This window comes from Panthera uncia (genome assembly GCF_023721935.1).
Source record: "Panthera uncia isolate 11264 chromosome C1 unlocalized genomic scaffold, Puncia_PCG_1.0 HiC_scaffold_4, whole genome shotgun sequence".
Lineage (NCBI taxonomy): Eukaryota > Metazoa > Chordata > Mammalia > Carnivora > Felidae > Panthera > Panthera uncia.
In genome coordinates, this window is record NW_026057585.1 from 90,458,849 (window position 1) to 90,486,524 (window position 27,676).

Genomic DNA, 27,676 nt, shown 5'->3' on the forward strand with positions numbered 1-27,676 from the left:
GTCCCCCATACTTGGCGATTTAATGACAGGGTCTGAGATTTGAGGCCCCTGTCCCTGCCCCCCCCCCCAACACAGCATGTCCCTGTGTGAACTCTGACCTTTCAGGTCTCTCAAGGGTTCTCCATTATTCTTTATTTCTTCCATCTTTTGTTGACTCGTTTTCTCAGACATCCATTTATTAATTTACGCAAATCCACATCTCCTTCCTCAAAGGACTTGCAGGACTTCTCAGCAAATACAGCCTCAAACGCAGCAACTCAGGGTTAAATGTAAAACATCGGGAGCACAAAACCCGGCACCTGTGAATAGGGGCCTGAGCCAGTCTGGAAGTTCGGATGCAGGGGAGCAGGGCCCGGTGCCGGAGGAGGCTCAGACCCTGCCGCCAGGCCTGGATCTGAATACTAGCTCAGCAAAGAGGCGTGTGCACTTAGTCCCTGTGCCTCGGTCCCCTCGCCTGTGAAACGGGTCTAGTAGGACTAGATTAAGGGGAGTGATATACGTAAAGCACTTAGCGGAATGGCTGGCCAGTAGTTGGCATTCGGTAACCACGAGTTTTGTCACTGTTACTGTTATAAGTTCTCCTGTGATGACCCAGTTGCGGTAACTGAGCTGCGAATAAGGCCACAACTGCCTGTTTCTCACTTCCGTGGGGGGACGTGGAGATGCCAGCTGCACAGGTAACGAGACCCTCTGTTTCACCCTCACTTCCTCTGTCTGAGAGCAGCTTATCTTCGCCTTTGGGGAGCTGGGCGCACAGGTTCAGAGCCTCAAACGTCTCTACCTTTGCCTCGCTAGGAAGGTCACGACTGGAAGTTACAAACCGGAACCATGAGGGCAATGTCGTGGTGGGGAATAATCTTCCCAAGGTGCCTCCTGGTGATGGGGAGGGTTGGAGCAGGGGCTTCTTCGGAAACTCGGTCTGGAGATCATGATCTCTTGAGCTTTCCCGAGCAGCTGGGTACTTGGGAGACTGTTAATCAGGCGACACGTCCCCAATGCATTTCCGTTTGTCATCTGGCACTTGCCGGAGACTGAGGCTTCAGGGACTGTTGTTGGGCCTGGATCACCGGCTTACAGAGCAGTGGAAAACATGGTTTTGGGTTCGGCCGGCCACATTCTTCTGCTGAAGTTTGATCGAGAACAGTTTCATCTCGAAAACAAGAAAGCATCTTTCCAAGATGGGGAGCCGGGAAGGGAGCTGAGGCGCGTTGAGTACCTACTGTGTGCCAGGTGGGAACAGAACCCATCTCAGTGTTAAGGTGTGGGCATTACTACACCTGGAAATGCAGGTATTGCATTTTCTCTTTTTAAGGATGGGGAGCCAGAAGCCCAGAGAGGTTAAGTGACTTGTCCAAGGGCCCACAGCTAGTGATCTGGGATTACACCCAGCAAAGCTGGGATGCTAACACAGGTGAATCCTACTCTAAACCTTTTCCCGTGAACGCGTCTCTTATGCTGCTTCTGATGATAAGCTTGCCGCCCTCAAGTTGCCCGATAGTCTGGCTAAGAGAATAGATGCCAGCCTTAAAACCAGATGCCACATCGCAAGGGCCTAAGCATGAAGCAGTTCAGAGCAGAGAGCCTTTCCTTCCAGATGGCAGGGACGGCTTCAGGGAGCAGGTGGCGGGCCTCAAAGAAAAAAATGAGCCTTGAAAGGCTGTGAGGAAGACAGGATGCCTCAGATCCCAGGACTGGCAATAGCGAAGATCCCAAGGTAGGAAGCTGAACGGTCAGGGGAGGGCAGGCCGCCGGATCCCGGGTTTCTCTGGGAAGTTGGGAGAAGTAAGGCTGGAGAGGTGAGCAGGGTCCAGAACTCAGGGACCTGACCTGTCGAATGGAACGACAGGGACCCGGATGCAGGCTCTGCCTTGAGGCTTTGGTATTGGTGCTTCTTCCCTTGCTGTGTTTTTGTGTCCGTCGGTCAGCAGAGACCTGCTGAGGACCTCCCATGTGCCATGACCTGCACAGGGCTCAGGGACCGAGGTCAGCCAGACTGCAGCCCCACCCGGCGAGATCTTGGATGAGACAGGACCTCCCTCCCAACCACACTCCCTCCCCGTCCTTCAGCATCCCGGCCTGTGGCTGCACCGACCCGCCCCTCTGCGTGGCCCGGAGGCCTCTTTCCTCTGCTTCCCCAGGCCTGGGGCCGGGTGAACTGCACCACGTGAAGCCAGCTGACCGAGTGCCCTTCATGCCAGACCCTTCCCATGTAGTGTCACCAACCATCCCAGCCAGCCTGGGAGAGGGAGACGTGTTATTGCTGGTGCTCAAGAGAACAGGATCAGAGAGCCCAGGGAACTTATCCACAGTCACACAGATGTAAGTGAAGACTCCCCCAGCGGTCCTCTCTCTACCGCCCACAGGGACCCTCAACTCGTCCCTTTAATTTTTCAGCTGAGCATTTACCCAGCCGGCCCAGACTGCACAGCTGGTAAAGGCAGGGCCAGTGCCAGACCCCTCTTCTTATGGCTTCTCTCACCCGGGGGAGCAGGTGCCCCGCAGTGTGGTCAGCACACCCCCTGGCAGGGCATTGCCACCGCCTCTAACCTGAATAGCAACCCAGGAAGTCCCTGGAGTAGTGCCGGGTCCTGGAGATACATTGTGGGCACCACAGTACCATCTTGTGGTGACTTTTAGAGGGGCCACACATTTCACAGGGAAAGGGCTCCTCCATGCCCAGTGATGGGTGGGTTCCAGCAAATGCTGGCCCAGGAGGGTCTACAGTCTGCCTTCCACTGAGGGCTGGTGCAAAGCCGAGCGGTTGCTCCTGCTTCGTGAGAAATTCGCATGCCGCCCAGTTACATCCTTTTTGTTGGCATTTATTAGGTACCGAAGATACAAAGGGAAGGAACTACCAAACAGTGAATACCTACTGTAACAGGGGTTTCCAGACCCCATCCCATGGAGCCTTCCCAACAGCCCTGCAAGTGAGGGATTCTCGGGCCACTTTCCAGATGAGGACATGGGCACATGGAGAGGTGCTCTCTAGTCCCGACCCCCACAGCCAGACAGCACAGGGCCAGCCTCAGACCCCTGCTTACACGCTATCCGAGCAAAAGCTCTGCTCATCCAGGCACGACTGGACTTTCTGGCAGCAGCTGCCAGAAATGGGCTACTATTTCAGTGACCTTGTGCTTTTCAGATGAAAATCAGGAGGAAATGGTCTGATGAAGAATTTCTTGTAAGAAAAGAGAAAGAAAGAAAAATTGGATCCCGTCAGGGACAAGTCCCCTTTTTTGAAAATGACCAAAACTATACACAAGCAGGGTGGTGTGGCGCATTTTAAAAATGCAAGGGAACTCAGATGGGGTTGTTTCTGAGAATTCCACGGCATCCCAGAGGACACTGAGAGGCCCCTGCCACGTGGCAGACTCATATGGAGAGATCATTGGCAGAGAGGAAGAAGACCAAGTTCATGATGTGTCGTTACCTGTGAACTGGGCTTGGCCTAAGAGGTCCGTGGATGCACACTCATGCTCACAGAGATGTTCAAAGACGCAGACTGCGGCTGGGTCTTGGCCGTTCCACAGTCTGGGGCTCTGCTGTTTGGCAGGCCACTCATTCAAAGAGATGGCGGGGTTTGTCACACAGAATTATTGCCACTAGCAGGTTGATCAATGCTGTCTGCCCTGACTCTTCCTCACCAGCAATCATTGTGCTATTCATTTCGAAATGGAACAAAGAGTTGTAAAGCAGCACTCCTAAAAATAAAGGAAATTTCCAGAGATGAGAAACAAGGAGGAAGCAGAAACAGGGAGGAAGAGTAAGCATGTGCCCTGACTGGAGAGAGAAAAAAAAAAGTTTCTTTGGGGAATTCAGAGACACGGGATAAGGTATCACTGGGATTTAGGGGTCATAATTATACTACCCGCAGGATCCAGGAACCCCCAAGTCAAAAACCTGACACCAGACTACTCTGGAGAAAATAGGTCCTCAATCCAGGCCACATGTGAGACCGGCTTAAAGATGAGCCCATAATCCAGACTTCTGAAACGCACAAGGAAAAGCCCAACCATGTGGGAAAGTCACAGAAACAACAAACACCAGGAATAGACCCTCAGTCTTTGACAGAATGGTTTGAAGGAGCACCCTCTGAAAAAATAAGTAGGTTTACAATTATTAAAGACCTAAATTAAAACATTATAAATAAGGCAAAAGAAGACGACACTGGTGGGGGTGGGGAAAGACAGGGAAATTTGACAATAAATCAAATGAAACTTCTAGAAGTGAAAAACCAAGGTCATTGGGATGACCTTAGTTGGATGAGTTAAATAGCAGATTAGATAAAGCTGGAGAGAGAGATCGTGAATTGGAAATTTTGATGTGAAGAAATTACCGACAGTGCACCATGGAGAGGTGAGGAGCCAAGAGATGGAGACGGAAGTTAAGAGCTTACCAGTTGCCTAATACCAGCTCCAAAAGAAGAGAAAAGGGGAGAGATGCAGTTTGTTGGCTGATAATTTTCCAGAATTGATTCCTGAGATTCAAGAAGCGTGTTTGAGCAGGATAACTATCTCACCCACACCCACCATAGTCAGATTGTAGAACTGCCAGGATGAAGAGAAGACTTTAAAAGGGAAGAAGAAAAAGATTGCTTACAAAGAAAGAGCGACTAGACTGTGGAGACCTCACAAAACAACAATAGAAGCCAGAGAAGAAAGAAAAAGAACGGTCGTATCATTCAAGAGAAAAGAGCACAGATATTTTCAAACTGAGCACTTTTACCTGTAACAGACTTTTGCTGCAATAACCACTCAAGGATCTACTTCAGAAAGCAGTGAATGGGGCACTTGGCTGGCTCAGTCTGTAGAACATGCGACTCTCGATCTCAGGGTTGAGTTCAAGCCCCACATTGAGTTCAGAGCTTATATAAAAATTAATTATTTAAAAACAAACAGGGGCCCCTGGGTGGATCAGTCAGTTAAGCATCCGACTTCGGCTCACAGTCCGTGAGTTCAAGCCCTGCGTCGGGCTCTGTGTTGACAGCTGGGAGCCTGGAGCCTGCTTCGGATTCTGTGTCTCCGGCTCTCTCTGCCCCTCCCCCGCTCACGCTCTCTCTCCCTCTTTCTCTCAAAAATATTTTAAAAATTTTTTTAATAAAATAAGCTCACACAGATACATCTCAGCATCCTGGCCTGTGAGTCCCTAAGTTCCCAGTTGGCTGAAAACTGTTTCTGAGCTGTCACCAGCTGACATGCAGAACGGACGGTCATTTGGTCAGCTGGCTCTTCTGTCTTCACGATAGCAGACATCACATATGACGCGATCTATTTCCCTCACATGGAACCGCACCCACCAGTTGCTTTATCCTCAGATGGACCACACTTCAGTTCCCTGGTCGAGAGCGGCGAGAGTTCGGGCAGGTTCATTTCCAGGGCCCCGGGATGCTCGTGCCAGCCTTATCACTTTGCACAGCCAAGTCAAAGGCGGGATGCAGGTTTACTCCTTCTCTAAAGAATTCATCCTGGATCCTTACAGCGTATCCAGACGGGCTCCCCGAAGCGATTCTTTCCAGTGTGAACCTCATTCCTGGGGACGGTCAGAGCTTCCCTTTTCTAGTCCCTTCCTGCCCAGCCACCCATCTCCCTCCCTGTCCATTTGGCTGCTTCCATCTGTGTGTTTATAGTGTGCGTGTGTGTGTATCTTCAGAATGGATTTTGTTCGTGTTTGATGCAGTTCGTATCATTTCCTTCAAGGTCTGTTTTCTGGACCCGTGGTTGGGAGATAATTTCCTCCTTCGTTTCCCGCCTTATCTCTCCCTGCACACATGGACCCCCTGCCAGGAGGGAGAAAATGCTTCTTTTTTTGCTCCTCGGGTTTGAGATCCTTTGGTCTTTGCAGCCCAGGAGAATCTCATTATTGACAACGTGAGAGGCATGGGGGAGCGTGTGATGTCGCCTTTCCAGCCGCTTGATGAGATTTCTGCGAACTCTTGGGGGGGGCTGTTTGGAAATACCTGGAGAGCCCTGCAGAGGCCTGCCTCCCTTGGAGAAAGCCCGCTGTGTGGGGGCACCTGGGGGGCTCAGTCGGTTAAGCGTCTGACCTGGGCTCAGGTCATGATCTCACGGTTCGTGAGTTCCAGCCCCGTGTCGGGCTCTGTGCTGACAACACGGAGCCTGCTTGGGATTCTCTCTCTCTGCCCTTCCCCTGCTTTCCCCCCCCTCTCTCTCTCTCAAAAGAAATAAGTGAACTTTTTTTTTAAAAAAAGCGTCCCGTAGAAAGCCTCCCATCAGGAGTCCAGTGCGACCTGCCAGAAGCGTGAGAAGAGTAATTGACAGGATATACACTGATTGACCTAATTTCCAGTTGATAAAAGGGAGGATAGTTCATGACAAAGTGAATATACTTGACTCTGTTGAACCATACGCTTAAAGATGGGTAGATGGTGAAGTTTATGTTCCACGTGTCTTATCACCATGAAAAACTCTATTCAAAGAAAAGTAACCGAGGAAGCGGTTGACCATAGCTCACGGCCCTTCAGCCGCTTCCTGCAGAGGCTCTGCTCCGAGGGGCCGGTGCTGCTGTTTCCTGCCACCATCTGACCCACGCTGCTGAGCCACAGCAGTGCCTGCCGCTAGTGTTTCTATACACGGCCGGGCCGTCTGCACAGACAGGGCCTCGCACACCCCATTCCCCCCACCCCCCCGCCCCGATTACCAAACTGACCGTGTGGGGAGAACGCGGAGTTGACCCCACGGACCGAGCCGCGTGCCCCGAACACAAGGCCTGACACCAGCGCTGGGAAATCAATATTATTATCAATATTATCAATTATCAGTATTACCATCTTCTCTATCTCCCTCTGACAGATGAGGCAGCTGAGAATCCGCATTATTAAATAACTGGCCTCCGTTCAGGCAGCCGTGAGGCCAGGATTCGAACATGGGTTTCTCTCACGCCGCAAGCCAGGCGGCTCTCCCCGGGCAGGTGATTCCCAACCCTCTTGAGCCCAGGGGCCCTTTCTAATGGTGCACATCTTCACAGACCCGCCCACAGCAGCGGTCGTATCTTCAGTGTCTCCTGGCTGAGGAGATACGGAATGGCCAAGAGCTGTCATCACCAGGAATTCTGTGAGTCACCGCAGCATCTGCCTACAGTCTTAAAATGACGACACCTGATGTGTGTGCTGTGTGAGGCTGTCTCTCTCCCTCTCTCTCTCTCTCTCTCTCTCTCTCTCTTTTAATTTTAGAGGTGGGGGGAGGGACAGAGGGAGAGAGACAGAAATGTTAAGCAGGCTCCATGCTCGAGCCTGGCGTGGGGCTCGATCCCATGACTGTGAGGTCATGGGCTGAGCTGAAGTCAAGCATCAGACGCTTAACTGACTGAGCCACCCAGGCGCCCTCATGTGAGGTATTTAATTGGCCAACGGTGGTTGGTGCTTGTGCAGTGTCTTAGGCCCTCAGAGTCGCTCTGGACCTTTGCCCCCAGAGATTGGGCACCCCTGAGCTGCACCAGGAATTAGATGAAGGGGCTGGACACCCTGAGTCTTTTGTAGGCCAGACACAAGGGAGTTTCTAAATACAGCCGACGTCAGGTTCTTCTTAGGCGGGGAGGCAGGTTACTCTGAGCCTGTGGATCATGCTGAGGCCAGGGGAGGGAGACTGAGGCAGCGTTAGCTTTAGAAGGACCACTCACTATTCTGCCCCGTTGCAGCCTGCAGTCATGCTCAGTAGCATCCGTCCCCAGAACACAGCTCTAGAAATGAGCCACTGAAAAGCTGAGAACAGTAAAGACATTTCCGTTTGCTTTCACCTCGGTTAGCACTCTTCGTTTGCTTTTATCCAGTCTTCAGAGATCCCCAACCGTAGCTGCCGGGAAGAAATAGTGCCAGGAGAGAACAAAGAAAAGGAAAAGAGGAAATACCCTCTGTGCCTGTATCCTCAACACTAAGGGTTCATGCTGCTGAGCTGCACTGCTCACTTTCATTCGTTCCGCAAATACCTGTTGAGCACAGCTTCTGTGCCAGGCACTGTTCCAGGCACTGGGGGCTCACAAGAGAGCACAAAGAGCCAATCTCAGCCCTTGGGGAGCCTGTGTGCTAATGAGAGACAGACTAGAAGTGAGGTTTTTATTCTTACTTATTTTTATTTTTTATTTTTAAAGTTTGTGTACTTAGAATAAGTGAGCGAGAAAAAAGAAAGTGAGAGAGAAACAGAGAGAGTCAGAGTGGGAGTGGGAAAGGGGCAGAGAAAGAGGGAGACACAGAATGTGAAGCAGGCTCCGGGCTCCGAGCTGTCAGCACAGAGCCTGATGCGGGGCTCGAACCCACAAACTGTGAGATCATGACCTGAGCTGAAGTCGGACACTTAACTGGCCGAACCACCCAGGCGCCCCAAGAAATGAGGTTTTTAAAAGTAAAGCAGGTAGGAAGTCAGGTAGTCTTAAGTGCAATGGAGAAAAAGAAATCGGAGAAGGGAGGTGGGGCCCATGGGGTGGTGAGGTGCATTTGTCTACTCTGAGAGGGTGGCAGTTAAGTGAAGAGGGGAGGGAAGTAGGGAGGCGCAGATATTAGAGGGAAGAGCATTCGGGAAGAGGGAACGGCAAGGCCAGTGTGGCTGGAGGGGAGTCAGCAAGGGGGAAGCATGGGGAAGGTCACTTGGGCCTTTGGGAGCTGTCACAATGACTTGGCTCCAGGTCAAGTCATTGTGGCTCCAGGGGACATGGGTCCCACAGGACAGTTTTGAGCACAGGAGTGAAATGATCTGACTTTCCTGCAGTATAATTTACCTACCACAGAATCCCCCATTCTGAGTATACGACTCAGTGATTTTTAGTCAATGTACAGAGTCGTGCAGCCATCACCGCCACCCGATTCTAGAACATTTCCATCACCCCCAAAAGATGCCTTGTGCCTAAGACTTGCTTTTAAAGGGATCACTTGAGCTCCCGTGTTAAGAATAAACAGAAGAGGTGGAAACGAAGAAAGTGTGGGAAGGAAATGTTTTTTGCCGCACCTGCAAGTGACAGAAAGGACTAGAAGCAGGGAGGTAAGACGTGACTGGCAAAGCTCTTCTTTCTGAACTCCTGGAGGCTCAGAGCCTCCTTGTCGCCAGAGTTATAACAGGGTGGAGGGCCTCCAGCTTTAACAAAGCAGGATATTAGTATCATACAGAAAACTTTAAATGTTAGAAAGCCTGCGTCCCCTGACTGGAGAGTCACTGAACGCACGTTGGATCCCTGCCCTCCTTTATATTAAAAGTCTGACTATTTGGGTTTTTTTTTTTCTTTTTTCTAATGTTTATTTATTTTTGACAGAGAGAGAGACAAAGCATGAGCAGGGGAGGGACAGAGAGAGAGGGAAACACAGAATCCGAAGCAGGCTCCGGGCTCCGAGCTGTCAGCACAGAGCCCGACGCGGGGCTCGAACCCATAGACCGCGAGATCATGACCTGAGCCGAAGTCGGACGCTCCACCGACTGAGCCACCCAGGCGCCCCTGGGGGTTTTTTAATGTTTTATTTTATTTTTGAGTGAGAGAGCATGTGTGCACAAAAGGGGAGGGGCAGAGACAGAGGGACAGAGGATCTGAAGCAGGCTCCGTGCTGACGGCAGTGAGCCCGAGGTGGGGCTCGAACTCACGAACGATGAGATCACGGAGCTGAAGTCGGATGTTCAACCGACTGAGCCACCCAGGCGCCCCAGAAGTCTATTTGTAAAGCCAGAGACCTTCATACCGTAAAAATTCGCAAGAGAAGCAGATGATAGCGAGAGGAGTAAATCCAAACGTGTTTCAGCAAACATTCATTGTCCCTGCAGCAAAAAGGCAGTGAAGACACGACTTGACCCTCGAATAGTTCCCGAGTGAGGATTTTCTCTGTTTTACCTGGAAGCATGAAATCTGCTGGTGTTACAGGCTTTGGGGCTGAGCAGTGACATTTGACGGGTTTTCCTGTGCAGCATTTCCTGTAGCAGCCAGCGGCCTCTTTCTCCTCGCCCCAGGTTTCCCTCCTGGACCGTCCCCGTTCCCAGGCCGGGCAGGTGGTGAGGGCCTGGCATAGAGGGTTTACCTTGGGTGGGTCCGAAGTTATCCTTGCCGACTTCCCTTAGCTAACGCCTGCGCCTTACCGGGGGCCTGCCATGCCACACGGCTTGTCACCAAGTTTGCAGCCCCGCAGAGAGCAAACCCTCTTTATTTACTTATTATTTTTTTGCTTCTCAAACTTTATTTTTTATTTTTTGTGAATATAATGTATTGTCAAATTGGCTTCCAAACAACACCCAGTGCTCATCCCAACAGGTGCCCTCCTCCCTGCCCATCACCCCCTTTCCCCTGTCCCCCACCCGCCAACCACCCTCGGTTTGTTCGCTGTATTTAAGAGTCTCTTATGGTTTGCCTCCCTCCCTCTCTGTTTGTAACTTTTTTTTCCCCCTTCCCTTCCCCCGTGGCCTCCGTTAAGTTTCTCGAGATCCACATATGAGTGGAAACATAGGATATCTGTCCTTCTCTGACTGACTTATTTCACTTAGCATAATACCCCCCAGTTCCAGACACGTTGCTGCAAATGGCATGTTTTCATTCTTTCTCATTGCCAAGTGGTACTCCATTGTGTATATAAACCACACCTTCTTTATCCATTCATCAGTTGATGGACATTTGGGCCCGTCCCATAATTTGGCTATTGTTGAAACGCGAGCAAACCCTCTTTAAAGAAGGAAGGGAGCGTGCCTGGATGTGGCATCAGTCTGAGGACGAAGTAAATGTGTTTCCAGCTCACTGCCCACCCTGACTTGATTTGGCCGCATCCACGACTGTCTTATGAAGTTCAACTACCGGTCTCAGTTCAAGGTCCCGGGGAACTAGCTTTTTTGGCTTTTCCTAACAGTTCTCTTGCAGCCACTTCCAGGATCGGCCGCCCATCAGGAATGCCGCCTTACCGCTGCTGGCCACAAGGGGTCCCAGCCCTCCGGGGAAGGCGACATTCTGTAGGGCGGAGCAGGTGCCTTGAGCGGCCAGCCCCCAGAGAGAGCTGCAGAGCTCCGGCCCTGGGTCCACGACCGTGTGGCACTGTGGGAGCAACGATAACCCACGTGCGATCACTGTGCTTCGCGTTGTTAGTGCAAACAGCACAGAGCGCGGCCCCAGGGACCCGCGCAGTCTGGGTTCTGGTCCCAGCTTTATTCTCACTACCTGCATGACCTTGGGCGCATCCCATCCCCTCTGAGACTCAGTTTCCTCATCTGCCAAGGGAAGGGGTTAGAATAAAGTCCCGTTCTCCACAGCCTTGCCAGCAACGTAAGTACCCAAAATAGCCCTTCTCTCGAGGGGCGCCTGCTTCCTGCCCAGCACATGCTTACCCAGCTCACTGAAGTTTTAAGTCCTTCTGCCAGATTGTCATCTCCCTGGAAGCAGAAGGAGTGAAATGAGTATTCTGTGCCATGGCAACTTTTAACGTCAGAGCCAGAAGAGCACGTGGTACTATAGGGGTTCCCAGACACCTGTTAGCCTGGAACCCTTTATTCAGACCAACGCCGACGTGGAATCCCAAACAGAAGACAGTTGGAAGCACTCTGGTTAGAAACTGGAGCCCAGGGGCACCGGGGTGGCTCAGTCGGTTGAGTGTCCAACTCTGGCTCAGGTCGTGATTTCATGGTTCATGGGTTCAATCCCCGCATCAGGCTCTGTGCTGACAGCTGGGAGCCTGGAGCCCGCTTCCGATTCTGTGCCTCCCTCTCTCTCTGCCCTCCTCCACTCACACTCTGTCTCTCTGTCTCTCTCTCTAAATAATGGATAAACATTTAATAAGGAAAGAAAGAAACTGGAGCCCAGAGAGAGGAAGCCACCGGTCCAGCATCACTCATCAGGAGAGTGGCACCCTGGGCAGAGCCGTCCCTCTTGGGCACACGCCCCAGGAGTGACACTGAGCGCATAGCTTCCCGGGACATGCGGAAACTCAGAATCGTAAGAGCTGAATGTGGGGAGGCGGGAGCACAAGGCAGGCGGAGGGCACTCTAATTTCCACTGTGCATCCCCCGTGCTGGGTTTTCCCCACGTTGTGACTTACCCTTATAAAGACCCTCAAGGCCACTGTCATTACCCACTTGTAGGCTCAGAAAAGTGACCTGGCCCAAGTCCCAAACTCAGACGTGATTTTAACCCAGGGCTTTGCAACTACAAAGTGCACATACTGGCCTTCCTGAGGGACGGCATTTTATTTACTCTTCGTTCATTCACTCTGATCTTTACTGATCTTTACTGAGCACCAGGCGTATGCCAGGCACTGTTCCAGACCCTGCCGTACAGCTGAGAACGAGGCGGTCAGAGCACCAGCCTCACTGAACCCAGACAGACATCAACAGGTGGTACGTGACCAGAAGACCACAGCAGAGTAAGGGACGGAGAGTGACAGAGCCCGTGGGGGTGGGGTGGCGCATGTGCACCTCTCATTGGTCAGGAGCCCTGCTGCTCAAGGTGTGCTGGCTCTGAACCGACGGGTTCTAGTCTGCTAGGTGCGGGGGTGGGCGGAGATGCTTCTTCCCTCTTTCTGTATTTATGGGACAAACAGTCCATGGGCCAGCCCTGGTCTGAATCGCACTTGGAATAACCCTGCCTAAAATATTTCTGAACCATTTGGTCAGTGCAGCTGGTGAATGTACCCCGTGTCCTGGGGACCCAGTCGCCCCGTCTTCCCTTCCCTCCTGCCTTCCCGTCACGCTGCACAGGCCCCAGGGAACTGCTGCGTGGGCATCTCCCCCCTGGTGTGTGTGATGATCCAGGGCTCAGACGTCCCTTCTAAAGGAAGACGTCCCCTCCGAGTTCCTGGCCGGCTGGGAGCTTCGTGGGTGATGGAAATAGATCTGGGTCCCAACACAGGCTGTGTCACTTGCCAGCCATGTGATCTTAAAAATGCAGTTTTCCTTAACTCTAAAGTAGGGATAATGGGGGGCGCCTGGGTGGTTCATTCGGTTAAGCATCCAGCTTCGGCTCAGGTCATGATCTTGTGGTTCAGGAGTTCAAGCCCCACATTGGGCTCTGCGCTAACCGAGCAGAGCCTGCTTTGGATCCTCTGTCTCCCTCTCTTTCTGTGCCTCCCCAGCTCTCTCCCTCTCTCTCTCTTTCTCAAAAATAAACATTAATGGGCACCGGGGTGGCTCAGGCAGTTAGGCGTCCAACTCTTGGTTTCAACTCAGGTCATGATCTCACGGTTCGTGAGCTCAAGCCCCACATCGGGCTCTGTGCTAACAGTGAGGAGCCTGCTTGGGATTCTGTCTCTCCCTCTCTGCCCTTCCCCCACTTTCTCTCTCTCTCAAAAAAAAATAAATAAACAAGCACCTGGGTGGCTCCGTCGGTTAAGCGTCTGACTTCAGCTCGGGTCATGATCTCACAGTTTGTGCGTTCGAGCCCCGCGTCAGGCTCTGTGCTGACAGCTCGGAGCCTGGAACCTGCTTCGGATTTTGTCTCCCTTTCTCTCTGCCCCTCCCCCGCTCCCACGCTGTCTCTGTCTCTCTCAAAAATAAGTAAGCATTAAAATAAATAAATAAATAAATAAATAAATAAACGTGTTTTTTTTTTGTTGTTGTTTTTTTGTTTTTTTTTTCAACGTTTTTTATTTATTTTTGGGACAGAGAGAGACAGAGCATGAACGGGGGAGGGTCAGAGAGAGAGGGAGACACAGAATCGGAAACAGGCTCCAGGCTCCGAGCCATCAGCCCAGAGCCTGACGCGGGGCTCGAACTCACGGACCGCGAGATCGTGACCTGGGTGAAGTCGGACGCTTAACCGACTGCGCCACCCAGGCGCCCCAATAAACGTTTTAAATAAAAGAGTATCTTTTTCAAAAAATAAATAAGATAGCGGTAATGGTGCTTTGCAGGACTAGATCAAGCCCATGGCCTGGGCCACACTCTGGAAGCCCCCACTACTGCGTGTGCGTGCGTGTGTGTGTGTGTGTGTGTGTGAGAGAGAGAGAGAGAGAGAGAGAGAGAGAGACATCCCCCTCTTCCGCCACTTTGAAGAGCCCCTTCCGGGCCCCACTGTGGCCAGGGACACTGACAGCCTTTTCTGGGGTCTCTTCCCAGACTGCCAAGGGATCATTGAGGACGTCGTCCTGCTGGGTGCGCCCGTGGAAGGAGAAGCCAAGCACTGGGAGCCTTTCCGGAAGGTGGTGTCTGGGAGGATCATCAACGGCTACTGCAGGTGCGCCGTGCGGGAAGGGGTGGGCGAGTGCGGGGGGGCCGAGCTCTCAGAGCACCGTTCCAGGCGGGGCAGGGCGACAGTGCAGGAGCCAGTCCCCACACCGTGCCGCGACCCTCAGCAGGACGCGGGGGCCCGTGAAGGCTGGCAGCCGTGAGGCTGCAAGGGACCCCCCCACACACAACTTGTTGGAGCTTGGAGAAGAAGGACTCGAGGGCTTCAGCCAAGGCTATGCCCCAGCCTCCAGGGAAGAGGAGACCACAGGAGGTGAGCCTGACAAGGTCCCAGGCCCATCAGCCAAATGAAGCCAAGGACGGGCTGACAGTACTGAAGAGCGGTGGTTTGGAATCGCACGGACCTGGGTCTTCATGCTGGCCTCAGTTTCTCCATCGGAAAAAGGGGGCGGTGGGCAATAGCAGTAACTCCCCCCAGGGTGTGACGATAGTTAAGTGATCCACAGAGTTGCACGCGGTGCGCGCATGCTCTGTGATTGACAGAGGGTGTCACTATTTATCCCCGGGACCACCAGCCTTGGGATATTCATTTGACAGACTTGTGACAACCAGCCTCGCGCCAGGTGCAATAAGGAACACGCCCCAGCCCCGTGGAACCAGCGTCCAGCAAGGAAAATAGGAAAGCAGGCAGCTCCGATCAGGCATCTGGAAGCTCATCTGCGACACCAAACTCCAGAAGCTGTAAAATCAAGGGCTTTCCCCCAGGTTCCGTGTGGCCTGAGCTGCCGAGAGGGATTGCTAGGCTTGACTCCTCCTGCTGGGCTTCTGGGCTGGGTGACTTTGGGCCACCCCACACCCCCCCCCAAACCTCACAGGGAGATCATGTGACACACGGGCTACAAGCTGGATCACCTCCCTAAAATCCAAAACATTACCCTGAATTCTGAAACGCGGTCCTCCAAGGATTTTCGACAAGGGACCTGCATTTTATGGTCCTGATACAAAGCACAGGGTATTGACCAGAAGGTGACATTCTGAGCCCAGAAGAACAGGTTTGGAGTATAGGGAACAGGAAGGTTGGCCGACTAGTTGTGGGCTCCGTGAACACAACTTAACATACAGCCGTTTAGAAAACAAGGAGATAGGCCTCAGGGAAGCAGCTGATCCCTGGGTTTTGGACATGACCATTCCACCAGCCAGCTGGAAACAGAGCATGGAGCTCAGAGAAGTCAGAGCTGGAGTGAAGGCCAGTGGGGTCACCAGCTGCCACTGAAGCCAGGGGACAGCAGAGATCACTGGCAAGGCAAAGTGTAGAGAGAGAAGAGCGCTGGATTCCCAATTCTAAGTAATATGTTTCAGGGAGGAAGAGCTTCCAAGCTGAGGTTGGGGCAACTCGGGATCATCCGGCATTCGGTGCCCGAGACCGTAGCTGAGCATGGGAACACAAAGACGGGCGAGAGGAGAGAGGCTCACGTCCGGTGGAAAGGCCGCATGTGGAAATAGACAGTTATGAAACAAGTCAAAACTAAAAAGATACAATATGAGGGGGAAGGATATAACAAGTATTAGACTCTTACCCAGAACCCTGTGGTGTTACTACGTTCATCCGTTTTACACATGAGAAAACTGAAGCTCAGGTTAAGTCGTGAAGCCAGTTAACTTTAATGTCGACCTAAGCCCAACCATCGTAAGTAGGACCCAAACCTAAATGGAACAGATTCGAAAAGTCTTCATCATTTTGATGATTGAGGCTGCAACAATGACTGGGTAGTTCAGAGCTAAAGATAAATACGATTTTCAGGCACAGATAGAGGGCATTAGTCAGGACACAGGAGTTCTGACAATCAGTTTGGCTCTATCACTCGTACTGTAAGCTGAGTTCTTAGAATTAGGATACGGTAGGGGCGCCTGGGTGGCTCTGTCGGTTAAGCGTCGGACTTCGGCTCAGGTCATGATCTCGTGCTGTGGGTTCAAGCCCCGCGTCAGGCTCTGTGCTGACAGCTCAGAGCCTGGAGCCTGCCTTGTAGTCTCTGTCTCCTTCTCTCTCTGCCCCTCCCCCCTGTGCTCTGTCTCTCTCTGTCTCTCAAAACTAAATAAATGTAAAAAAAAAAAAAAAAGAATTAGGATGCTGTAGGAAGAACAAAGAAACAAAAGACAGAGCCATAATATATAAAGAGCTCATGCAAATCAATAAAAAAAACCTAATAAGAAAATAGTCAAAGGAGATCTACACAGAAACTCACAGAATAAATACAGTCGATAAATTTTTTAAAAGATGCCAACCTCATCATTAATGAAATACATGCAGATAAAATCAGTAAGATACCATTTATCAACATGAATAACATTCAGTGTCAGTAAAGATGTAGAGAAATGGGCATTGCCATACACTGTTGGCCACAGTTGAACTTAGTAAATACTTTATGGAGAACAGTTGCCCATATCCATCAAAATTTTTAATGTGCCGATGTTCTGATCCCACACATTCTGACTTCTGTGATCCTGCTCTACTGGACAGGGACACACACACACACACACACACACACACAGAAACAGATGTGCAAAGAGAGACATTGCAGCTTCGTTTCTAATTAAAAATTTAAAACAATCTAAATGACCACGAATTGGAGAACAGTTAAGGGGGGGAAGCAAGCACAGCTCACATATCGTGAGTCCACTTCTGAGGGAAGAAGCTTCTGTGTGTGCATATGCGTATCTATATGTCTGTACATACACAGGAAGGTCCAGAAGGCCCATAGGAAACTGGTAACGGTGGCCACCCCTAAAGATTGGAAGTCGGGCATAAAAGAGACTTTAATTTGATTTTTTTTAAGTAAGGATAGTTTTAAAAACAAGAGAAGAAAATGAATGGACAGAGCTTCAATTGGGGGTCAAGCAGCCTTCAGTTAAAATCTTGGTTCTGCCAGTTACCTACCTATTGGGTGGCTTTGGACAAACAACTCTGAATCTCAGTATTCCCACCTGTGAAGTGGTGATAACAGTCCCTCCTGCACAGAGGTTCTGGGGAGATCAAACGACGTTATTTAGGAAACACACTGGCTCTTAGTAGGTGCCCAATAAACCATAGCAGTTATAATAACGGGGCCTGTTCACACGGCGCATGATTTTTTGGGGGTTTTCATAAACAGCAAAGGGAAAGAATTAAAATTGCATGGGTGCAATATGAAAGCAACAAAAACGTATTAAATTCATCTGTTCTGCTGCAAACCTGAGGCTAATAAGCTTGGTTTTCAATTATTTTGTGGGATCCTGAGCCATCTCTCTAGAGAAAGGAAGAGGAGGAGGAAATCCAGGAAAGAAGGGGGCGAAACACAGACAAAACAATAACTGTGGTTTCTTGGTTAAACTGAGCACCGACCAGGATTTTACATTCTTGGCCCCCAAAGGTGTTTTACTTGCATTGAACCTACTTAAATATGATGGGTGGAGGGAAAGGGTGGGGGAAGCTTCAGGGCAACACTACCAAACAGCATACATTTATAATTTTATCATATGCATTAATAAAGCTCTTTGCAAATCTGTTCGCTTGGCTGGGCTTTCGTGAACCGCCCGGAAGCTAGCCGGGGCGAGTGGTAATGCTCCCTGTTGTACCGTGAGGAAACCGAAGCTCAGAGAGGGTCAGGTGCCTTGCCAAGGTCACACAGCAGAGCCAGGATATGAACTCAGGCAGGCCTGTCTCACTCCACGGTGACAGGGTTTCATTCTGAGCCTCCCGGGGCACTTCTTGCGGTCGCCGCTTCGAGTACCCCGTGAGGAGGGGATGATGGGAAAAGAGGCAGTGAGGACGCCTGCCTGCACGTGGCCTCCAGGCCTGGGAGCAACCAAGGCAGCCCTCCCACAGGCCTTGTGGTGGCGAATCAAGAGTTCGGTCATGACTGGCGCATCGGCAGGGCCTGGAGGGCCACTGAAGCCTGGCTCGCCGGGCCCCCACCAGGGAGCACTGATCCAGCTCAGAATACAGGACTAAGGCACAGTTTTGCCAGCAGCAAGCTCTTTGCCTAGAAAAGGAAAAAGACCCAAGAACGGACACACAGAAGGCATGGGACTAACGTCCCCAAAGGAACATATATACCAGGCACGTGAGGCACAAAGGATTAATAATACTGGGGGCCTCAGGAGCACTCCCTGGGGGAGGTGATATCCAAGCTGAATTTTGAAAGGATGGACAAGAGCCCATCAGACGCTGGAAGACAAGGCCAAGCAAGAAGGCCCACAGCAGGAGGCGTAATCAGACCAGATGCTTCCAGAAGATTCACGTGTGTGGGCGCCACCTACGTGATGTGCCACCTCAGCGTATGCTCCTGCCCACCCTGGGAAGTAAGATGCAGTGAGGAGACTGAGGCTCAGAGGAGGCAAGCAACTCGCCCAAGGTCACACAGCGAGTAACAAGGTGGGAACTGAGCCTGGCTCTGTGTGGTCCCGTGCATAGGATCACGGCCCGCCCTGGGCGAGAGAGGCAGCTGCCAGATGGAGAAGAGTCCCGAATGCCAGTGAAGACCCTATGGTTTGCTCAGCACAATTTGGAAGATACAGAACCTTCCAACATATGTTCCTAAATGTGTACCAACAAGTAAGTGCAGTCAACGTTCTACGTAGAGTGTTGTGATCATTAAGACAGAAACAGTTTGGAAGGACTAAGGCTGACTCTACTCATTTAAAACTGTCTACAGCAGAAATATTTACAGACCACCCTCCTACCCAGTATCTGATGCTCGGAAGTCGTGATCAATGCAAAACAACAACTTGAGTTCATCTTTCTTCTCCCCTTAGTCATCCGTGCTTAGAGACAGTGCTTCTCGGGCCCTCAATATTAAGATAATCCCTGGGACTTGCAAGGATTGCTCTCTGGAGAGAGAAAAGGAATTTTCTAGAAGAGAAGGCCCAGAGGCCACGGGGAGGCACAGTCGGCTTCTCAGAGAGAAGAGCAGTGGTCAGATGAGGGTTTAAGGAAGGCCGCAGTGGCACATGGGAGGTGAGGCCAGGAGCAGGGAGAGCGGGGAGAAGGCTGTTGCATTGGTTCCTGGGGACTGGAGTGCCTGATCTCAGGACTGGGGCACACGGGATGGGTGTAGGGGCAGGTAATAAGAATCAGCAGGACTCTGTGGTGACTTGGTCATCGGGGAAAAGGGGGCCTAAGACATTGCCCTGCTGGTTGCTGCCTGAGGGACCAGGAGGATGGCAGTGGAGAGGGAATCCGGGCCAGTGAGCTCGGGTGTGGGACACATCAGGAAGGTCTGTAGGGGGCCCCTCGACTCTGGGCCCCGGTCCGTCCAGGGGTCTCCGGGGTGGTAAGCACACAAGCACCCATGCGGTCAGAGAGCACCTACGAGGGAGCCTGGGGAGTTCCCCCAAACCCTGGGCCCCGGACAGCAGTCACAGAGACAGGGCAGGGACCCCTGACTCTGACCCCTTCTTCCCTCACGCTGCACGGGGGCCCTTCTTCCACGTAAGAACGCAAAAATAACGGACTCAAGTCGCCGTACGAACCAGAGTCAGAATCAGTCTAAATAAAAGACAACCAGGTCTGCTAAGTTAGATGCAAGTCCTGGATGCAGAGGGGAGGCGAGGAGTGTCCACTTGCACAGACCTGCTGAGCACCGAGGCCAAGGGCACGGCTCTTGGTTGGCCCAGCTTCAGCCGGACAAAGTCAGGGGTTCGAGGGGAAGGCTGCCTCGTGGGCCCCTCAGACCATGTCCCCCACAGATGGTGCCCCTTGCACCTGAAGAAACAGGCAGCATGGGGTCCAGGGTTCTCTTTCCTCAGGACTGTGTGTGTGGCTGGGGATGTGGGTGCCGGGAGCAGGGTTCACCGCACCCCTGAAGGTGGAGGACAGTTCCCAGGGCGTGACCTGCCTGGACAAACACCTTCGCCTCTCCCAAGATGAGTGAGGGCAGGGAGGCCTGCGGGCTGGGCCGGGCCTGACTCAGAGGGCGAGCTGGACAGACAGGAACCCAGACCTCAGAGTTCCGTGCCACAGAGCAGGGTAGACCCCCAGCCCCCCGCAGCCCATTCACACCAGGAGGATCCCTGCTGCCTCTCTCTCGTGGAGCCCCAGACCAGCCACCCTGGAAGCCGGAGCCCCCTCCAAAGCCCCATGCTGACTCGTGAGAACCTCAACTGGCTCCCTCATTCACTCACCCAGCACACACCCCACCACTGCGCGCCAGGCACAGTTGTCGGCGGTGGGGACCCAGCACGAACAGAGCGGGCAGCACCCCCAAAGAGGCTGCCACTGCTCCACCATCGTGCCCCGCCGTGTGCGGCCAGGGCCCCGGTTTCCCACAAACGTGCCGGTCCCGCCAGGCTGTCCAGGGCCAGCTGGGGCTCCCAAGGCTGACGGCCCCCACTTCTCTGCCCGCAGGGGGGACTGGCTGCTGAGCTTCGTGTACCGCACGTCCTCGGTGCAGCTCCGCGTCGCCGGCCTACAGCCCGTGCTGCTGCAGGACAGGAGGGTGGAGAATGTGGACCTGTCCTCTGTCGTGAGTATCGCCCGTCCCGCCAGTGGGGGCGCTTTGGGACTCCAGCCCAGCCACCGCCAGCCCCAGGGCCACTGGCCCATTTCACCCCAGAGGAGGGAGGTCGTAAGAATTTGCTTGCGAACAGGTCATCGCGCCTGTTTACGGGCGCCGTCTTTGTGCCAGAGCTTTGCCACCAGCTCCTTTACACACATTGTCTCTAATCCTTACACGGCCCCAGGGGCCGCCATGGTTAGGCCCATTTCACAGATGAGGAAAAGTGAGGCTTAGAAAAGCTCTTGTCATACAACTGGCAATCAGTAGCCTGGATGTGCCCCTACGTTGGTGCCCTCCCCCTATTTCCCACCCCCAGTTACTAGTCAGGACAGACTGTTCCCCCCAGAAGTAAGGAGAGCAACCAGAGGGCGCAGGTGGGGGCACTGGGGCTTGACCACAGCAGACGTCCCTGACTGCCAGGCTGTGACACCGTGGAATGCAGGGCAGGGAAAGTGTGTTCCAAGGACCACCCACCTTGGAATCATCGGGGGGGGAGGTTATTTAAAATGTAGGACACGCCCCCGCACACACACACGGGACACCAGGAAAAATAATATAAATAAATAAGGAAAGAAATAAAATGCAGACCTTTAGATCAGTCTCTCGGGGTAGAGCCTGCCAGCAGCCTGCCAGTCTACGGTTGAACAGACCCCTCCCTCCCCAGTGGTTCTGGACATCTAAGACTAGGCTTCGATGGAGAGCGCAGATGGCTCAAAAGAATTCTTGCTGGAGACGGGGTGGGACAAACCTAACTTGAGGTTCTAGATCCACCTGCCGGGCTTGAAGGAGCCTCATCCACCTGCACGTGCCTGTCACAGGGAGCTGTCTGTGGGGCACTTGCCGTCCAGCTCTGAGCTGGACTCAGCCTTTGCAGGTACCAGTGTCCCCATCGTACAGATGAGGACACCGAGGCTCAGAGAGGCTAAGGGACTTGCCCAGGGTCACACAGTGGGAACATGGCCAAGCAGGACTCAACCCCAAGTCTGAAGCCAGTGGGCACCGCCCCTGCTCGGGGAGCTGTGGCCGGCAGTGGGACAGGGGCCCGCCACCAGGAAGGCGAGGGCACTGAGCTGCAGCGGCATCCACAGGCCGCCTCCAGCCAGGGAAAATCCTTGCGATGCAAGGGGCCCCTGAGAACAAGAACGAGCATCTGATTGTTACATGGTTGGCCCCAGGCGTCAGGTGCCAAGCACTTCCCAGGCGTGGCCCAGGCTTCCCAGGTTCCACACCAGGCACCCGAAAGCAGACAAAGCAGACCCCTGGGGGGGCATCTGAAAGCCCCTGGGGGGAGGGGCGCTCTGGAAGACTCCAGCTTCCCCAGCGACACCCACGCCTCCCCTGGATGGTGGATGGAGCTGGGCACCTTGGACCCTGCCCTCGCGCACAGCTCACTCAGGGCCGCGTGGTTGCTGAAACCTGCCCGAGGTCTGAAAGCAGCACAGGAGAATATTCTTGCACAAAACACTTAAGGCCAGAACTTTTTCAGGCACTGCCGCCACTGAAGCCCATGGGCCGTGTCCTTTGCCTGAGCCTCTCGCTCAGTCTGCCGCCGTGCTGCTGGGTCACTTCCTCCTCGCTTACATCGTTGCTCCCCAAGTACCCAGGACGCTCGCACACAAGTCCTAACCCCCCAGAAGAACACGGATGGAGCAGCCCCCTGCCTTCCTAAAATATATATACTTTTTTTTTTTTTTTTTTTTTTTTTTTTTTTTTTTTTTTTTTTTTTTGAGAGAGAGAGCATGAGCGGGGAAAGGGCAGAGGGAAAGGGAGACCCAGAATCCGAAGCAGGCTCCAGGCTCTGAGCTGTCAGCACAGAGCCCGACACGGGGCTCAAACTCACAAACCGTGAGATCATGACCTGAGCCGAAGTCGGACCCTTAACCGACCGAGCCACCCAGGCGCCCCAACCCCCTGCCTTCCTAACTGGTAGCTTCAGAGGCTGGCGTTTGGCCCGAGAAAAAGGACCTTCTAGACTCACACATATGCAAGACTGATGGTTCCTGGTTAGAGAGACGGTCTTCCCGGGACAGATAAGAGCTTCTACCCCCAGCGCCACAGGAGGCTCCTTGGGTCATCTGTCTCCCTGATAGACCAGCTTCACATGATGCGAACCTCATGGCAGCCTGTGTAGTCGGTACTGGGCATCCCCAGTCACAGGTTGGAAAACTGAGACCTGACAGAATGGGTTCATGGAGCCAGAGGTCGTGGATCCGGGCCCTGAAACCAGGCCCAGGGCTGTGCTGTCCACTTCCCTGTGGGGTGAGGTAGGCTGAGTGACAAGACCGGGAAACCACAGGACCACAGCGAGGCCTCCTGACTGTGTCCAGGGGTCGCCGTCCTATTTAAGGGTCGCTGTTCCCTGAAGGGGTGAAGGACAGAAGTGACTTTGTGCCTCACCATGCCCAGTCTCCCTCTGCCAGAAGAATCAAAGGTGCAAAGGGTCAGAAGAAACGTCCTCGTGCGTGAAATTCCCTTTAAACACCACAGAGCCCTGGCAAGACCCGCTTTCTGCCCTGGGGAGCCCCTGAGTGGGATACAGTGACAAGAGCACAGCAGCCTTTGGCACCAGAGAGGCCAGGCTCTGCCGCTGGTATACTGGCTGTGTGACCTCAGGCTAGTGACTCAGCCTCTCTGTGCCTCAGTTTTCTCATACACGAGATGGGGGGAGTCCCCTGCCTTCCGGGGCAGCAAAGTAAGATGCTTGCTGCCTCATAGGCCTTCATTTAATACTAGTTCCCTCCTGTCCTACCCCTGCCACCGTCTTCAGTTCTTTTGCCCCTCAGACCCCTCTCCCTCCTCAGACCATCTTTGAGGTGGCTTCGGCTCTTCTCTTACCTGATTGCAGCTCTTTATCACTTCAGGAACACCTTCTGGGTAATTGGAGGTAGTTAGCATTGCTTTGGTGCTGAAAATCCTTGCTGGAGGAGAGGCCGCTGGCCAGTGAGTTCCCTTCGCTGCTGCCCAGGTGCTCCGGGCAGAGGCCTGCGCGGTCCGCCTTCTCCCTGCCGGGCCGCGGGCAGAGCCCTTGCGCACCAGCCCAGCGTCAGCCACCCACCCAGACGTGGTCCGCGGTGGCTCCTGGTGGCGGACAAGCCTGAGCCAGCAGGGAGTGAGGGGCTGGCCCCGTCGCAGGCAGGCAGCTCCTGTTGGGGTGAACGAAGCCGACGAAGGCCAGGCGGCCCTCCTGCCCTTCGGCCTGTGCCGTGTGGGGACCGGGGTGCAGCGGCTGGGGGCGTCTGGCCCGGGCGGGGCCAACTGCCGAGGTGTCACGGGGTTTCCGCTCTTCACGGCCCTAAGGAAAGGCCAGCCGACTTGTAGGACTTAGCGCAGGGCTGGGCTCCAATGGCAGCAGTAAGAAAGCCAGCGCGTGCCAGGTGCCGCTGTACCTGCTTTGCAGACCTTATGTCGTCCGTCCCCATAGCGGTCCCGTGAGGCAGGGATGGCAGCCCATTGTACAGGTGTGGAAACCGAGGCCGCATGTGAGCGGTCGAGCCAGGTGAACCTGGGGGCAGCGGGCAGGGCCCGGGCTCTTTGCCATTGGGCTCGTGCTGCCCGCGCCCACACGTCTCTGTGGTGTCCCGCCGGGAACCTCTACCTCCGGGTCAAGGAGTCTGCCTCGCGTGTTAGCTCACTGACTCCTCCCACCCGCGCACGTGACGCGGGTGCCTTCCCTAGCCCCGCTTGACAGATGTGGAAACTGAGCCCCAAGGGGTAAAGGAACCCGAAGGGGCCCGATGGGCTTGGAAGGAGTTACTGGCGGGCAGAGGCGGGCAGCCGCGGCCCAGTCGAGGCGGGTCCCAAGATGCCTCACGAGGCAGCAACCAGGCAGTGCTGAGGCCAGTCCAGGCAGCGCGGGTCACCGGGCGCCGGGCCAGCCGTGGGCAGTGCGGCGAGTTAGAAGGGGCCCCTGCGCTCCCTAGGCTCACAGTCCATCGGAGGATACAAATGAGCAAGCAGACGAAGACAGTGGGGTGCGGCGGACACGGTCACAGAGGAGCCCCCGGGGACAGTCCCTAGCCAGGGAAGGCCAGAGCTGTGCATTCTAGAAGAGCCACGTGGTGGGATTTCCACCTGCAGTCAGCGGCAGCCGGGGGCCACAAACCCCTCCCTTCCTGCCTGCCTGCCTCCACCCAGCCCAGCACCGGCCCTTCACTTGTTTGTCCCTGTGGGTCTAGGTTTCTGCTGGCCGGACACTGAGATGTGATGGCTAGAGCCCGGTCAGCCATCTTGGGTTCCCAGGTGGATCAGCCCAGCCAACTCCCTACCCTCTACCCCCTATTGCCCCTTCCAGGGAAGTTAAGGCAAGGGAACTCACTCATGCTCACGCAGCATCAGCCATGTGCCGTGTACCTCGTGGCTTGTACGTATTGTTTCTTCCCCTGCACCCCGTGAGGTAGGCATCACTAACTCGAACTGGATAATGTCCCTGTGAAAGTGTTTTGAGCCATAACACAAGACACGTCCTAGTTAGAGGTAACGTATGCTGATTCCTACAAAGTGCCAGGCCCTTGCACTCTTGTCGTAGACTTTCAAGGTAGGTATCATGATCCTCATTTGACAGGTGGAGAAGCTGGAGGTCGGGACATCGTTGAGACTCACCCCAGTTCCTCGTAAAAGAAGAAGCTGGAACCCCCGCTTCTCTGAGCCCGAAGTTAGGTCCTCTCTAGTGCTTTGCAGCCACTAAGGTCCACCCTCTGTGGAAAGACGCTGCCCCACCCTGCCCTCCGCCCAGAACGCAGGGATCCGAAAAGCCCCCCATCTGGGTGTGCGTGCGTGTGTGTTCGCTGAACACTGTTAAAAAGTGTTTGTAGAGAAAGGTTCTGGTCATGAGCAAACCACCAGGCTGTACAGGAAATTGTGTCTTCGTGTTCTTGAGAAATCATTTGAATAGCGTGTGATGTGTGGTTCCGGTGAATGTTATCAGCAGAGCCTTCGTGCGGTTTCCTAAGCGTCCCTGGCGTTTTTCCTGTCTTCTTTCTAAACAACAAGGAATGTTCTGGGTTGCACTCACCTTGGGCACTAAGCAGACCCCCCCCCCCAGAACTGGCGGGGAGAGCGGGAGGCTGCATTTCAGGGAGCAGATCCGAGCTGAACAGCCCCCACTGCAGCATCTCAAAAACAGCACCACACGGCTTGGCCTTCAAACGTGCTGTGTGTCGTGAAGCAAACCACCACCCCTCTCTGGACTTTGCTTTCCTCTTCAGTAAAATGACCAATGATTTTCAGCGTTCCCCACCGCAGCCGGTTCTCTACGAAGAGACCAGGCCCCAGATGCCAATCCCGACTCGGACACTTCCTAGCTAGATGACCCTGGGCAACTCACCTTACCTCTGCAGGGCTCAATTTCTTCATCTACAGTTAGCAGCCGACACCTGTCACAGGACGGTATCCATTAACTTCGTCTCCTGCGGTGTACTATGGACCTACTCCGTACGGGGCATTGTCCGTTATCACGGTGAGGCATCGGGCATTCTCAGCCACCCCTGAAGCCAACACAAAAGTGGGGGTGTCCCTATTCTCCGAGGAAGAAGGTGGGCACTTCTGAGTCCTCAACCTTTGTCATAGTAAAGATTCAGGTCCAAGGAACAGAGGCCCTTGAACACACAAGAGTTGCTGCTGTCAGGGAAGGAAAGGCCACAATAGGCAGTTCAGGGCTGGTATGGTAGCTGTGCAGGCTTCAGGGGTCAAAATTCCCTCTTGCTTGTAGAGGCCCAACTCTGGCCCCAGATTGCTGCTCAGGCTCTGGCCATCGCGTCTGAATTCCAGCAAGCAGGAAAGAGGACGTGGAGGAGAGAAGGGCACTCCCTTTGCCTTTAAAAAAAAAATAAGCTCGGGGCGCCTGGGTGGCTTGGTCGGTTAAGCGTCCGACTTCGGCTCAGGTCATGATCTCATGGTCCGTGGGTTCGAGCCCCGTGTCGGGCTCTGTGCCGACAGCTCAGAGCCTGGAGCCTGTTTCAGATTCTGTGTCTCCCTCTCTCTGTGACCCTCCCCCGTTCATGCTCTGTCTCCCTCTGTCTCCCTCTGTCTCAAAAATAAATAAAAAATAAATAAATAAATAAATAAATAAAATAAATAAGCTCTATTCCCAGTACGGGACTTGAACTCACGACCCTGAGATCAAGAGTCGCATTCTCCACTAAGCCAAGCAGACCCCCCAAAAAATAAAAATAAAAAAGAGGCACCCAAAGGGTGCCACGTAACACTACTGCTGCTTCCCGTGGCCAACCCTTGTCACAACAGTACACTCAGCTACAAGGGACGGGGGAGAATGTACTCAGCTATGAGTTCTCATGACAGAGAAACGGGGAGCGAGAATTGCAGGACGTACCTAGCAGTCTGCGCCGCAGCTGTTTTCAGTTTGGGGGCTTTTCCCGAAGGAATCCTCCCAGCCACGCTCTGATGTAGCTACTCTTACTGTTCCCGTTTTACAGCTGAGGCAAGTGGAGGTCCGAGGTCTAGAGAGGCTCGCTCGCGGTCCCACAGCTGTGAGCAGCAGAGAGCTTCTGCCGTACCTGAAAGCTGCTGGCAGAGAATGAGAGCTTCCACCCCAACTTTCTATCAGGAGATTCCTTCCTGCCCCCAACGGACCCAGACTATGTAGAGAAACATCCTTCATCTTTATTTAATAAACTCTAGGGGCGCCTGGGGTGGCTCAGTCGGTTGAGTGTCCGACTTCGGCTCAGGTCATGATCTCATGGGTTCGTGAGTTCAAGCCCCGTGTCGGGCTCTGTGCTGACAGCTCGGAGCCTGCTTCCAGATTCTCTGCCTCTCTCTCTCTCTCTGCCCCTATCCAACCCCACTCCCTCCCTCTATCTCTCTCTCAAAAAAAAAAAAAAAAAACTTAAAAAAATATTTAATGAATTCCGGAGTGGCCTTGAACCCAGAGGCTTCCCAACCCACTCTGGATTTGAGAGTCCTTGAGAGCTAGACTCCTGGTGTCAGGGATCAGCTTGCTGAGGCTGCTGAGGGAGGAGAGGGTGAGGCCCAGGAGTGTAGCTTGGGGCCCTGGGGAGGGCAGGGCTCTGACCACCCACCACGGGTCACTCACTGCTCCACCTC

The 27,676-nt window shown here is 53.5% G+C and overlaps 1 protein-coding gene across 4 annotated transcripts in view; it reads left to right on the forward strand.

Annotated features, from left to right (window-relative positions):
* TMCO4 (transmembrane and coiled-coil domains 4) overlaps window positions 1–27,676 on the forward strand; it is a 103,301-nt gene that overhangs the window by 74,552 nt on the left and 1,073 nt on the right. Inside the window, exons 14-16 of one of the 4 annotated variants that reach the window (XR_007454908.1) lie at window positions 14,016–14,133; window positions 20,467–20,584; window positions 25,179–26,148. Coding sequence is in view for 2 of the 4 variants with exons in the window: in XM_049617935.1 (XP_049473892.1) it covers window positions 14,016–14,133; window positions 20,467–20,584; window positions 25,179–25,301 (359 nt within the window). In the remaining 2 variants the exon portion in view is untranslated. Of the gene's footprint in view, window positions 1–14,015; window positions 14,134–20,466; window positions 20,585–25,178; window position 27,676 lie in introns of those variants that run through there. The other 3 variants (XR_007454909.1, XM_049617935.1, XM_049617934.1) reach the window with 3 other exon arrangements.